The sequence below is a fragment of the Salvelinus fontinalis genome, chromosome 4 (assembly GCF_029448725.1).
Source record: "Salvelinus fontinalis isolate EN_2023a chromosome 4, ASM2944872v1, whole genome shotgun sequence".
Classification (NCBI taxonomy): Eukaryota; Metazoa; Chordata; class Actinopteri; order Salmoniformes; family Salmonidae; genus Salvelinus; species Salvelinus fontinalis.
In genome coordinates this window covers 5,227,197-5,241,813 of record NC_074668.1, presented here as the reverse complement: position 1 = coordinate 5,241,813, position 14,617 = coordinate 5,227,197, and the positions used below count along the sequence as shown (strand labels likewise).

Below are 14,617 nucleotides of genomic sequence, written 5' to 3'. Positions count from 1 at the left end.
ATAGCTGTAATTTTACATTCTAAATGTGATATATAGCTGTAATTTTACATTCTAAATGTGATTTATAGCTGTAATTTGACATTCTAAATGTGATTTATAGCTGTAATTTGACATTCTAAATGTGATTTATAGCTGTAATTTTACATTCTAAATGTGATTTATAGCTGTAATTTGACATTCTAAATGTGATTTATAGCTGTAATTTTACATTCTAAATGATTTATAGCTGTAATTGTACTAACTTATTCTAAATGTGATTTATAGCTGTAATTTGACATTCTAAATGTGATTTATAGCTGTAATTTGACATTCTAAATGTGATTTATAGCTGTAATTTTACATTCTAAATGATTTATAGCTGTAATTTTACATTCTAAATGTGATTTATAGCTGTAATTGTACTAACTTATTCTAAATGTGATTTATAGCTGTAATTTGACATTCTAAATGTGATTTATAACTGTAATTTGACATTCTAAATGTGATTTATAGCTGTAATTTTACAAACGTATTCTAAATGTGATTTATAGCTGTAATTTTACTAACTTATTCTAAAAGTGATTTATAGCTGTAATTTTACTAACTTATTCTAAATGTGATTTATAGCTGTAAGTGCCATGTGGAACAGGTTGTGTAGATCTGTAGGATGAAAATCCAATGTAATCCCTTTTTAGCTAAATGTGACATATTTTCAAATTAAAATAGATTCCCTAACAATATGCCACATTACATTACTCAAATATCCAAATAGCGTTTCTGCTAAAATACCAAACACACTACTGTGCTTACAGATATAGACTTCTGCTCAAGGTCCACTCCTCCAGCGATGCTGAAACCAAGTCCTGAACCCTCTTCTTTGGAGAAGACTACAAAGTGGGTATCATCTTTAACCTAGGGTAGAGGGGGGGGGGGGGGCAGACGCAACACACACACACACAGACACAGGAAGTGAGCTTTCAAGACAAGGATGAAAATACTGTCTCACAACATATCGCTCACGCTCCTCTCCTCTAGCCTCGATCCAGATCTGTCAACACCAACTCTTATGGTCATTGTCACGCCAAACACAGTGGTAAAGACAGCAGAAATAAATCGGTGACCAGGCAAAAAAAAACAAACAACTGTATTTGGTTACCTGAGAGAGAGCTTTGGCCTCCTGTAGCAGGGCCAACACGTCGGTCTTGGAGGTCAGCGAGGCCAGGACCGTCTGCAGCTTACTCTGCTCCACCGGAGAGCCAGCCAGCACTGTCAAACTGGAAAGAAGACCGGAAACAGAACATGTAAATATGGGTTAGTATAGGGACGCTGCTTTACTCGTATCTGTCTGTCTGTCTGTCTGTCTGTCTGCCTGTCTGCCTGTCTGCCTGTCTGCCTGTCTGCCTGTCTGCCTGTCTGCCTGTCTGTCTGCCTGTCTGCCTGTCTGCCTGTCTGTCTGAAATCCTGGGAAAGTTAAGTGTTGGATATTTGAATCACATTGTTGAAATAGAATAGTATAGAGATGGTTGGTGTTTTTACTCACCTGATGGACCAGTTGCTGGCCCCAGCGTCGCTCTGGCTGTCCCTGGTCGGGGGCACACCTGTGGGTTCAGCAGGCAGTTGACAGCACCCTGTCTGGTTCTGGAGGGCCTCTGTGGACCTGGCTGGGTTGATCTCCAGCTCCGTCTTAAATGTGCCGTTGGTCCCTGGGTTGCTGGAGAAGTCATCGGTGTACAGCTTGTCCAGGTCGGGCATGCTAAGGGCCCTGAGCTCCCTCAATCTGGATCGGGACAGGTTAGCATTGCCCCGAGCCTGGCGGCGCCGCATCACCGGGGGCGTTTGAGGAGTTAGGGTCACACCCCCTGGGGGCAACATTTTGGAGATTTCGCCGTCCGCGGGTTTGTCCCGTGTTTGTCCAAGTGGAGCTTCGTTTGCGCTGCAGCTTTGTGTCAAAATGTCAAAGTTCGGCAGAGTCAGACTTGACGGCGACTTGCGAAGCTGAGGCGACAAAGGGGTCAAGGGGGATGAGGCGTTAAAGTTGTCGACGCATGAGCTGAAGCTTCTTCGTAGCGAGCGGCAGTCTATGGAGCTCACCGAGCCGGACATGTAGCCAGACAGTCTTCGGTTGAGAGGCGTCTTCAACGTTGCCGTCAGAGCATAGGACTGAGCGAAGGACTGGATCTCGATACATTTGAGCGCTGGCTTGTCGAAGCTGGCCAGGTTCTCAAAGGACATGATTCTCTGGCGGACAGAGAAGGGGTTTGGATCCCCGGGGGCGCTGTTGTCCGTGGAGAAACTACGGCGCTCCATCATCTTCAGTTTGGACTTGTTGGCTTTCAGGTTTTCCACAGCCATATCTGTTAGACGGGAGTTTCCGAGAGAGATGTTTATGATACCATTGCTTATAGGCAAAGGAACCACATCTATGGATTCTAGGACTATTGAGTTCACTGCTGAATTTGTAGTGACGTTTTCTGGATTACACACAGAGTCAGGGGGTGCAGGAGCAGCAGGCCTGAGATTGGTCTCTACTGCACTTCCATTAACCTGTGACGTAATATCTGGTATATGAGTCATTTGGGTAATTGAGTAATTCTTTGAATTAACCGTTTCCTTTCGCATCAGAACTGGCGTAGACGACGAGGAAGAAGGAAGAGTAGAAGAGGAAGATGAGAGTCGCACCTCAATGAAAGTCCTCTGGGTAGTTGGGACTGGCTCCGGTTGTTCCTTGGACGTAGCTGGTGTCACTTGCTCTTCTTTGTTAGGGTGAAGCTCCAACTTGGCTGACTGTGCTGCCTCCAACGTGGTAGTGGGGTTGGACTTGGGTTTGCACTTGTCCTGGGCTCGGTCACCTGGTTTGGGCGAGGTGGGGCTCCTGCTACTGATTCTGCTCAGTTCCAACTGTTTGCCAGTCTTTAAGCTGCTAGATGAGGCTGCTGCCTTTCTGGTTGGCAGAGGAGAGTCTACCTTCTTGGCTTGCAGTTTGGGGGACTGGAGCGGGGAAGTTTTGCTTGCTTTCCCAAGAACCGCCGGACTTTCGGCTCTGGCTGGTTTCGGGGAAAGCTGCTGCTGCTGGGTTTTGTTCTTACTCTTGATGCTGAGCCCCTTCAGTTTGGACATCGGAAGAGAAGGACTAGTAGGGTTATTCTGGACTAACCTGGGTTCCAGGGAAACTTTCTCTCTCTCCCTGTCTCTTGTCGTTGTTAGCGATGGCCTCGATGAGCCAGATCTACTATAGGAGGAGGGCATCGCCTTCGCCGCCGTTGAGTGGGATGCTGCTGCTGATGATGATGATGATGATGGCGATGATGATGTACTATTAGATAGTTTACCTGAAGTCGGCCTGGCTGTCCTCTCCTGACTCCGTGGGGTGAGGCTGTGGCTAGCTGCTACAACACTTAGAGAAGGTGCCTGGCTGGGTTTTATCACAGGTGTAACAACGTTGCTGCCACTAACCCCATTGGCAAAGCATTCTGAAGGCCCTGGAGTGGGTACAGAATCTGTGTCCTTGGAAGACTGGGGGGGCACCATTTGGCAAGGGGAAGCTTTGGACTCTGCAGTCAAACAGGTACCTGAGGACTGCGAGTCAGATAGACTCTGAGACAGCGAGGGGGAAGTGTTAGGGTTGTATTGGGTTGTTGTTACCACAGAGCAGTCTTTGTTATGCTGAGAGGCAGCATCAGAAGTGGCATAAGCAGCAGAGTCTAGTACTACATCAAAGGGCCCAGACTCGTTTGTATTGTGGCTGCCGTCAGAGCCAGAGCCAGAGATAGGGATAGAGAGCCGGGGAGACAATGGCCCATCTGTTGGGTGAGTCAGCGCTACCTGGCTCAGAGTGCCGGGTCGCTGGGCCTCACTGTAACAAATCTCCACTTCCTCCTCATCAGAATCTGTGTCCTGTGGCTCAGCGCCGGCAGCGCCGTGGCTGTTGTCCGTGACGGTGTCTTCACTCTCTGAATCGCTGTCATCGACCTGGTTGTACATGTGGCACTTTGAGGCGCTAGGTGGTTTATCCACCCCGTTTGAAAGAACATTCTTCCCCTCGTCTGTGAGATTACTGCTAAAGTTTCTGGAGTAATTGTTCAAGAATGTTTTACCCGCAGGCAAGAGGCGACCATTGTTTCCAGAGTCCAAGACAGAGAAGTCCAACTGACTGGGCCGTGTTGGAGGAGTCTGAACATTACTTTTGTCTTTCTCTAGCAGGGCCTTGCTGTCTAGAGCTGACTTGCAGGATGTAGTCTCAGCACATTGTGCTTCTGAAGGGGCTTTGTGGTTTTTGGATGAGAGCGCACTCTCAACATCGGAGGAACCTAGTTCGGTTATGACGTCATCGATGTAGGTGACAGGTATATCACTGCTGTGGTTGGTTGGGGCTGTGGGTTTGAAATTGTGATTTGCTGCTGAGGAGGAGGAGGAAGGAATTCCTGGATTTGGAGAACCCCCATTGGCCTCCTGGGAAGTTCTGGACTGATCCAGTATGGAGGGTTGGATGACATCGCAACTCCCCGATGACATCACGAGGCTGGCGAGGCGATCTACAGCTGTTGGGGAGGAAGATATGACTTCATGAATGAAAAGAGGCAGTGAGACATTTGTGTTCGATAGAACGTTGCTTTTATAAGTTGCTCTTACACCATTAAGGTAACTATAGAATAACTATCTTCAAAGTAATGACTCGGGACGTCGGGTTTGATATGAAAGCTTCTTTTAGTAATAATTCTTGATCACGTTACATTTAACAACTTTAGATTCTACAGAGCAATGCCAGTAAGATGCTAGCGCAAAGGAGCCATCAATCACCTGTTAATTGCACTTCACTCTCTACATCCTGTCGCAAGGCATTCTGGAACTTGCAGTCAAAAGCGTAATTCAATACTAACCAATACAATTACATACGTAAATAACTGTAAAGAAATATCTTTAGATACAGCTCAATGAATTAACTTAAACATTAACTCTGTAACACATTAAAGTTACAACAGTAACACTGTAATTACGACAATAGCAACATCGTTGTTACGTTATATCAGCAACCGGAGTGCTATGTAACAACATGTTAAAAGAAAACACCATTTTTTGTTTTGTTTTTACATAACAACTAGGTTTCCTCAAGTCTCTCTAGATGTTCATTCATCAACTCAATATGACACCATCATCATTCATCTCAATGACCTCGTGTCATCCAGCGCCATACATGAGAGAGCGGAAAACTGAGCGATTGGACACCACTGTTTAACGGGATAGTCATGAATATCAATCCTGTGACCTAACGCACCAATCACGTCAAAACAAAACCAGGAAGTGAGCTGACATATGGATTCTGTTTTAGATATCAACCTTCCTGCTATCCTCTCCCAGCGTATACTCTCCCACGGAGCTGCTTTCCCTCCATTCCACAAAGAACTTCAAACTCTCTAATCTCAAACTCTCTAAAATCTGACATCAAATGGAAGTTTCTGCAGATTGAACCAGCAGCCCCTGTTTGGTCTACAGCCCAGCAGAACCAGCAGCCCCTGTTTGGTCTACAGCCCAGCAGAACCAGCAGCCCCTGTTTGGTCTACAGCCCAGCAGAACCAGCAGCCCCTGTTTGGTCTACAGCCCAGCAGAACCAGCCCCTGTTTGGTCTACAGCCCAGCAGAACCAGCAGCCTCTGATTATTCTACAGCCCAGCTGAACCAGCAGCCCCTGTTTGGTCTACAGCCCAGCAGAACCAGCAGCCCCTGTTTGGTCTACAGCCCAGCAGAACCAGCAGCCTCTGATTATTCTACAGCCCAGCTGAACCAGCAGCCTCTGATTGGTCTACAGCCCAGCAGAACCAGCCCCTGTTTGGTCTACAGCCCAGCAGAACCAGCAGCCCCTGTTTTGTCTACAGCCCAGCAGAACCAGCAGCCCCTGTTTGGTCTACAGCCCAGCAGAACCAGCCCCTGTTTGGTCTACAGCCCAGCAGAACCAGCAGCCCCTGTTTGGTCTACAGCCCAGCAGAACCAGCAGCCCCTGTTTGGTCTACAGCCCAGCAGAACCAGCAGCCCCTGTTTGGTCTACAGCCCAGCAGAACCAGCAGAACCAGCAGCCCCTGTTTGGTCTACAGCCCAGCAGAACCAGCCCCTGTTTGGTCTACAGCCCAGCAGAACCATATAGTCACATTCATTATGATCTAGGATCAGGTCCTCCCCTGTCCATATAGTCACATTCATTATGATCTAGGATCAGGTCCTCCCATGTCCATATAGTCACATTCATTAAGATCTAGAAGACAAAACTGATCCAGAGAAAAAGGTATGATCAAGTCGATGTAGATCCCAATGTAGAAATTGAATACATTATGTATGCATGGGTAGATGACATACAGACAGGGACATACAAGGCAGGGACATACAAGGCAGGGACAAACAAGGCAGGGACATACAAGGCAGGGACATACATGAACAGACAGGGACATACAGGGACAGACAGGCAGGGACATACAGGCAGGGACATACAGGCAGGGACATACAGGCAGGGACATACAGGCAGGGACATACAGGCAGGGACATACAAGGCAGGGACATACATGAACAGGCAGGGACATACAGGGACAGACAGGCAGGGACATACAGGCAGGGACATACAGGCAGGGACATACAAGGCAGGGACATACAAGGCAGGGACATACAAGGCAGGGACATACAAGGCAGGGACATACAGGGACATACAGGCAGGGACATACAAGGCAGGGACATACAGGGACAGACAGGCAGGGACATACAGGGACAGACAGGCAGGGACATACAGGGACAGACAGGCAGGGACATACAGGCAGGGACATACAGGCAGGGACATACAGGGACAGACAGGCAGGGACATACAGGCAGGGACATACAGGCACAGACAGGCAGGGACATACAGGCACAGACAGGCAGGGACATACAGGCAGGGACATACAGGGACAGGCAGGGACATACAGGCAGGGACATACAGACAGGGACATACAGGCAGGGACATACAGGCACAGACAGGCAGGGACATACAGGCAGGGACATACAGGCAGGGACATACAGGCAGGGACAGGCAGGGACAGGCAGGCACAGACAGGCAGGGACATACAGGCAGGGACATACAGGGACAGGCAGGGACAGGCAGGGACATACAAGGCAGGGACATACAGGGACAGACATACAGGGACATACAGGGACAGACAGGCAGGGACATACAGGGACAGACAGGCAGGGACATACAGGCAGGGACATACAGGCAGGGACATACAGGGACAGACAGGCAGGGACATACAGGCAGGGACATACAGGCACAGACAGGCAGGGACATACAGGCACAGACAGGCAGGGACATACAGGCAGGGACATACAGGCAGGGACATACAGGGACAGGCAGGGACATACAGGCAGGGACATACAGACAGGGACATACAGGCAGGGACATACAGGCAGGGACATACAGGCAGGGACATACAGGCAGGGACATACAGGCAGGGACATACAGGCACAGACAGGCAGGGACATACAGGCACAGACAGGCAGGGACAGGCAGGGACAGGCAGGGACATACAGGCACAGACAGGCAGGGACATACAGGCAGGGACATACAGGGACAGGCAGGGACATACAGGCAGGGACATACAGACAGGGACATACAGGCAGGGACGTACAGGCAGGGACGTACAGGCAGGGACATACAGGCAGGGACAGACAGGCAGGGACATACAGGCAGGGACAGACATGCAGGGACAGACATGCAGGGACAGACAGGCAGGGACATACAGGCAGGGACATACAGGCAGGGACAGACAGGCAGGGACAGACAGGGACATACAGGGACAGACAGGCAGGGACATACAGGGACAGACAGGCAGGGACATACAGGCAGGGACATACAGGCAGGGACATACAGGCAGGGACATACAGGCACAGACAGGCAGGGACATACAGGGACAGACAGGCAGGGACATACAGGCAGGGACATACAGGCAGGGACATACAGGCAGGGACATACAGGCAGGGACATACAGGCACAGACAGGCAGGGACATACAGGCACAGACAGGCAGGGACATACAGGCAGGGACATACAGGCAGGGACATACAGGGACAGGCAGGGACATACAGGCAGGGACATACAGACAGGGACATACAGGCAGGGACATACAGGCAGGGACATACAGGCACAGACAGGCAGGGACATACAGGCAGGGACATACAGGCACAGACAGGCAGGGACAGGCAGGGACATACAGGCACAGACAGGCAGGGACATACAGGCAGGGACATACAGAGACATACAGGCAGGGACATACAGGCAGGGACATACAGACAGGGACATACAGGCAGGGACATACAGGGACAGACAGGCAGGGACAGACAGGCAGGGACAGACAGGCAGGGACAGACAGGCAGGGACAGACATGCAGGGACATACATGCAGGGACATACATACAGGGACAGACAGGGACAGACAGGCAGGGACAGACATACAGGGACAGACAGACAGGGACATACAGGCAGGGACAGACAGACAGGGACATACAGGGACAGACAGGGACAGACAGGCAGGGACAGACAGGCAGGGACATACAGGCAGGGACAGACAGGGACATACAGGCAGGGACATACAAGGACAGACAGGGACATACAGGCAGGGACATACAGGGACAGGCAGGGACATACAGGCAGGGACATACAGGCAGGGACATACAGGCAGGGACATACAGGCAGGGACATACAGGCACAGACAGGCAGGGACATACAGGCAGGGACATACAGGCAGGGACATACAGGCAGGGACAGGCAGGGACATACAGGCACAGACAGGCAGGGACATACAGGCAGGGACATACAGGGACAGGCAGGGACATACAGGCAGGGACAGACAGGCAGGGACATACAGGCAGGGACATACAGGCATGGACATACAGGGACAGACAGGCAGGGACAGACAGACAGGCAGGGACATACAGGCAGGGACAGACATGCAGGGACATACAGGCAGGGACAGACAGGGACAGACAGACAGGGACATACAGACAGGGACAGACAGGCAGGGACATACAGGGACATACAGGCAGGGACATACAGGGACAGACAGGGACAGACAGACAGGGACATACAGGGACAGGCAGGGACATACAGGCAGGGACATACAGGCAGGGACATACAGTGACATACAGGGACATACAGGGACAGACAGGCAGGGACATACAGGCACAGACAGGCAGGGACAGGCAGGGACATACAGGCAGGGACATACAGGGACATACAGGGACAGACAGGCAGGGACAGACAGGGACATACAGGGACATACAGGCAGGGACATACAGGGACATACAGGCACAGACAGGGACATACAGGCAGGGACATACAAGGACAGACAGGGACATACAGGCAGGGACATACAGGGACATACAGGCAGGGACAGACAGGCAGGGACATACAGGCAGGGACATACAGGGACAGACAGGCAGGGACAGACAGACAGGCAGGGACATACAGGCAGGGACAGACATGCAGGGACAGACATGCAGGGACAGACATGCAGGGACAGACAGGCAGGGACATACAGGCAGGGACAGACAGGGACATACAGGGACAGACAGACAGGGACATACAGGCAGGGACAGACAGACAGGGACATACAGGGACAGACATACAGGGACAGACAGGGACAGACAGGCAGGGACAGACAGGCAGGGACAGACAGGGACATACAGGCAGGGACATACAAGGACAGACAGGGACATACAGGCAGGGACATACAGGGACATACAGGGACAGACAGGCAGGGACAGACAGGGACATACAGGGACATACAGGCAGGGACATACAGGGACATACAGGGACAGACAGGCAGGGACAGACAGGGACATACAGGGACATACAGGCAGGGACATACAGGGACATACAGGCACAGACAGGGACATACAGGCAGGGACATACAAGGACAGACAGGGACATACAGGCAGGGACATACAAGGACAGACAGGGACATACAGGCAGGGACATACAGGGACATACAGGGACAGACAGGCAGGGACATACAGGCAGGGACATACAGGCAGGGACAGACAGGGACAGACAGGCAGGGACATACAGGGACATACAAGGCAGGGACATACAAGGCAGGGACATACAAGGCAGGGACATACAGGGACATACAGGCAGGGACATACAGGCAGGGACATACAGGGACAGACAGGGACAGACAGACAGGGACATACAGGGACAGGCAGGGACATACAGGCAGGGACATACAGGCAGGGACATACAGTGACATACAGGGACATACAGGGACAGACAGGCAGGGACATACAGGCACAGACAGGCAGGGACATACAGGCAGGGACAGGCAGGCAGGGACATACAGGCAGGGACATACAGGCAGGGACATACAGGCACAGGCAGGCACGGACAGGCAGGGACATACAGGCAGGGACATACAGGCACAGGCAGGCACGGACAGGCAGGGACATACAGGCAGGGACATACAGGCAGGGACATACAGGCAGGGACATACAGGCACAGACAGGCAGGGACATACAGGCAGGGACATACAGGCAGGGACATACAGGCAGGGACATACAGGCAGGGACATACAGACAGGGACATACAGGCAGGGACAGACAGGCAGGGACAGACAGGGACAGACAGGCAGGGACAGACAGGCAGGGACATACAGGCAGGGACAGACAGGCAGGGACAGACAGGCAGGGACATACAGGGACAGACAGGGACATACAGGGACAGACAGACAGGGACATACAGGGACAGACAGACAGGGACATACAGACAGGGACATACAGGGACAGACATACAGGGACATACAGGGACAGACAGGCAGGGATATACAGGCAGGGACAGACAGGGACATACAGGCAGGGACATACAGGGACATACAGGGACAGACAGGCAGGGACAGACAGGGACAGACAGGGACATACAGGCAGGGACATACAGGCAGGGACATACAGGCAGGGACATACAGGCAGGGACATACAGGCAGGGACATACAGGCAGGGACATACAAGGCAGGGACATACAAGGCAGGGACATACAGGCAGGGACATACAGGCAGGGACATACAAGGCAGGGACATACAGGCAGGGACAGGGACATACAGGCAGGGACATACAGGGACAGACAGGCAGGGACATACAGGGACATACAGGCAGGGACATACAGGCAGGGACATACAAGGCAGGGACATACAAGGCAGGGACAGACAGGGACATACAAGGACAGACAGACAGGGACAGACAGGGACATACAGGGACATACAGGGACAGACAGACAGGGACATACAGGGACAGACAGGGACAGACAGGGACATACAGGGACAGACAGGGACATACAGGGACATACAGGGACATACAGGGACAGACAGACAGGGACATACAGGGACATACAGGGACATACAGGGACATACAGGGACATACAGGGACAGACAGGGACAGACAGGGACAGACAGGGACAGACAGGGACATACAGGCTACTCTTCTTTACATTCGGTTGGTTGGTGTTCTTGCTTTGAGTGCTTCATGTTGTCACATAAAATCACATTTCTGAATCTAATAAACTTTTTCAGCTCGAGACCCAAATTAGAAAATAGTCCATCTTCCCGTGACCCAAATTAAGAATAAATAATGTGTGATTATAGATGTATATTCATCATAACTCGCCACCTGCCTCTCACATGCCCCAGGGACCAATATGGGTCCCGACCCATAGTTTAAGAAACCCTGATTCCTAGGAATACATATTTATTTGTTTCTGCTTAGTGACCAACCATAAGCAACTCACAGGAATCCCACCACGTCCCAAAACAACAACAAAAAAAGCAATGCAAAAGCGACACAAATCTAACGTTGGCTAGCTAAAGAAAGCTAACAGCTAATGCTAGCTAACAAAGCGGTTAGCCTACCTTTACTACTGGGCAGCTACTAGTCACTACTGAGGTAAATGAATGGATAGTCACCATGGATACAAAGCCAGCAGCGTGCCGTTCCCTTTGGGGTGCAGGGTTAGGGTACTGCCAGCAGGGGGCAGACTGCTGAGATCTTACATCTTAGGGAAGGTAGCGTTGGGGAGGAGAGGTGTGGGGGGGGAGACAGACCTGTGCTCTTAATAATTGCTGTAGTGGAGTAGTTCACAAAGGGGTCCTGATCAAACACTTTAAAACCATAGTTCATTTTTGTCAAGTTTGAACACATTTTCGACTGAGGTGTTGTCATTTCAAGTGAACTATCCCTTTAAAAAAAATGCTTCCTGCCTCCTACCTTCCTTCAGGGATTCCTGATCTTGATGTTGATCTGATGTTTGTTGGATATGTAACATCAGTGATAACTGATAAGGGACACCACCCAGGTTAGGGACACCACCCGGGTTAGGGACACCACCCAGGATAGGGACACCACCCAGGATAGGGACACCACCCAGGATAGGGACACCACCCAGGATAGGAACACCACCCAGGATAGGAACACCACCCAGGATAGGAACACCACCCGGGATAGGAACACCACCCGGGATAGGGACAGCACCACCCGGGATAGGGACAGCACCACCCGGGATAGGGACACCACCCGGGATAGGGACACCACCCGGGATAGGGACACCACCCGGGATAGGGACACCACCCGGGATAGGGACACCACCCGGGATAGGGACACCACCCGGGATAGGAACACCACCCGGGATAGGAACACCACCCGGGTTAGGGACACCACCCGGGTTAGGGACACCACCCGGGTTAGGGACAACACCCGGGTTAGGGACAACACCCGGGTTAGGGACAACACCCGGGTTAGGGACAACACCCGGGTTAGGGACAACACCCGGGATAGGGACACCACCCGGGATAGGGACACCACCCGGGATAGGGACACCACCCGGGTTAGGGACACCACCCGGGTTAGGGACACCACCCGGGATAGGGCGTGTCTCTCGTTCCAGATGCTGGACAGTTGGTTATGTTGTTCAGTTAGTATTGAGGAGGAAATAGTTCAACATGCCAGCTTCAGGTGTTATAATGCTGTCATAGGGATGTTACGACAGATTATAACAACCGTCAACGTACTTCCAGTACCCTCCATGCTACTGACTCCACATTTGTTATGTTTGTACGACGTAATGTCACTTATACAAATCCGAATAGGTGGTTGTGACACGGCAGATATGATGCCACTGCATGACAGCGTTTTATAAAAGGCTTGAAATTCCAGGTTGTTTGATTCCCAGGGGTGCTTAGTAAAGGTTGACATGCCGTGGTCCTCTCACCTGACACAGGCCTCTTGACCTCTAGCCTGAGCGTCACGGGAAGGTTGTGCATGAGCTCACAGATGTCGCGGTAGGAAGAGGAGCCGACGGGAGTGTCCCCGATCGATATGATCTCGTCTCCCACACACATCCTGCCCTGGGATTCCTGCAACCAGGGTCACGTGTCACAAGGTTCACAGGTCAAAGGGGACAGTGTATGAGGTCATAAAAAGGGGACAGTGTATGAGGTCATAAAAAGGGGACAGTGTATGAGGTCATAAAAAGGGGACAGTGTATGAGGTCATAAAAAGGGGACAGTGTATGAGGTCATAAAAAGGGGACAGTGTATGAGGTCATAAAAAGGGGACAGTGTATGAGGTCATAAAAAGGGGACAGTGTACAGATCAGATAAATCATTATGTTACGGTAGGTGAAGACATTAGGACAAGGAACATACAACCAGGGTAATAGTTTTATATTGTACTGCAGCAAGATACATATAGTCTATTGACTTCTGATTGACTCATTATACCAGTGGTGGTTAACCTGGTGGTGTTGTGATGTCTGTGTTGACAGTAGCCTGGAATCCAAAGTGACATGGTGAAATATCAGTTTGGATTCCAGGCTGGGAAGACGATAGATGTACCCTCTCGGCCGCTCCTCCAGGCCTCAGTCCGGTGATCACCACCTTCAGAGGAGACGACTTGATCTCCAGGTCCAGACCGAAGGACTCTTCCTCACTCCTCCTCAGAACCACCCTGTCGATGGTGCAGACCCCCGCCAGCTCGCCGCAGGCCTCGCCCTTCTTACGGAGGGGGTTGGGGTTAGACCCAGGCCGTCCTAAGGAGCAGCTGGAGCCTACCCCAGGCTGAGGGGCCAGAGACTGGGAGGATGGGGAGGTCAGAGACTCCTCTCCTTTGGGTCTCTGGTTCTTCTGGTTAGTTGGCTGGATGGACGGGGCCTCGATGCTCATCACGCTCTTGACGCGGGTCACAGCCTTGTGTTCCAGCTTAGGGGAGCGTCTGGGCTCCAGGGGGCCCTGAAGGTCCTTCCTCACAACCAGGTTACTGGGGCCTGTCGTGGGGCTAGACCCTCCTTCCCCGCCCCCTTCCTCTGACCCCAGAGAGATTCCGTAGAGCGGGGAGAGCGGTCCCTCACTCTCTTTAACTGATGATGTAGCGTTCACGGTACCAGAGTCAGCAAGCACCACGGGGGTAGTGCCATGACCAGCCACCCGGCGGACCGTCGTGGTCACTAGAGAGACAGAGAGAGAGACAGAGAAAGAGAGAGAGAGAAAGAAAGACAAAGACAGAGAGAGAGAGAGAGACAGAGAAAGAGAGAGAGAGAAAGAAAGACAAAGACAGAGAGAGAGAAAGAAAGACAAAGACAGAGAGAGAGAGAGAG

General features: G+C 51.4%; 1 protein-coding gene across 2 annotated transcripts in view; it reads right to left on the bottom strand.

The window, feature by feature from the left end:
* Nucleotides 1-14,617, bottom strand: part of LOC129853018 (PDZ domain-containing protein 2-like) — a 185,953-nt gene that overhangs the window by 4,965 nt on the left and 166,371 nt on the right. For both annotated transcript variants that reach the window (XM_055918648.1, XM_055918649.1), the window contains exons 19-23: nucleotides 13,860-14,467; nucleotides 13,235-13,379; nucleotides 1,520-4,517; nucleotides 1,136-1,253; nucleotides 790-891 (exon numbers count right to left, since the gene is read on the bottom strand). In XM_055918648.1, coding sequence (XP_055774623.1) covers nucleotides 790-891; nucleotides 1,136-1,253; nucleotides 1,520-4,517; nucleotides 13,235-13,379; nucleotides 13,860-14,467 — 3,971 coding nt within the window. The remainder of the gene's footprint in view (nucleotides 1-789; nucleotides 892-1,135; nucleotides 1,254-1,519; nucleotides 4,518-13,234; nucleotides 13,380-13,859; nucleotides 14,468-14,617) is intronic.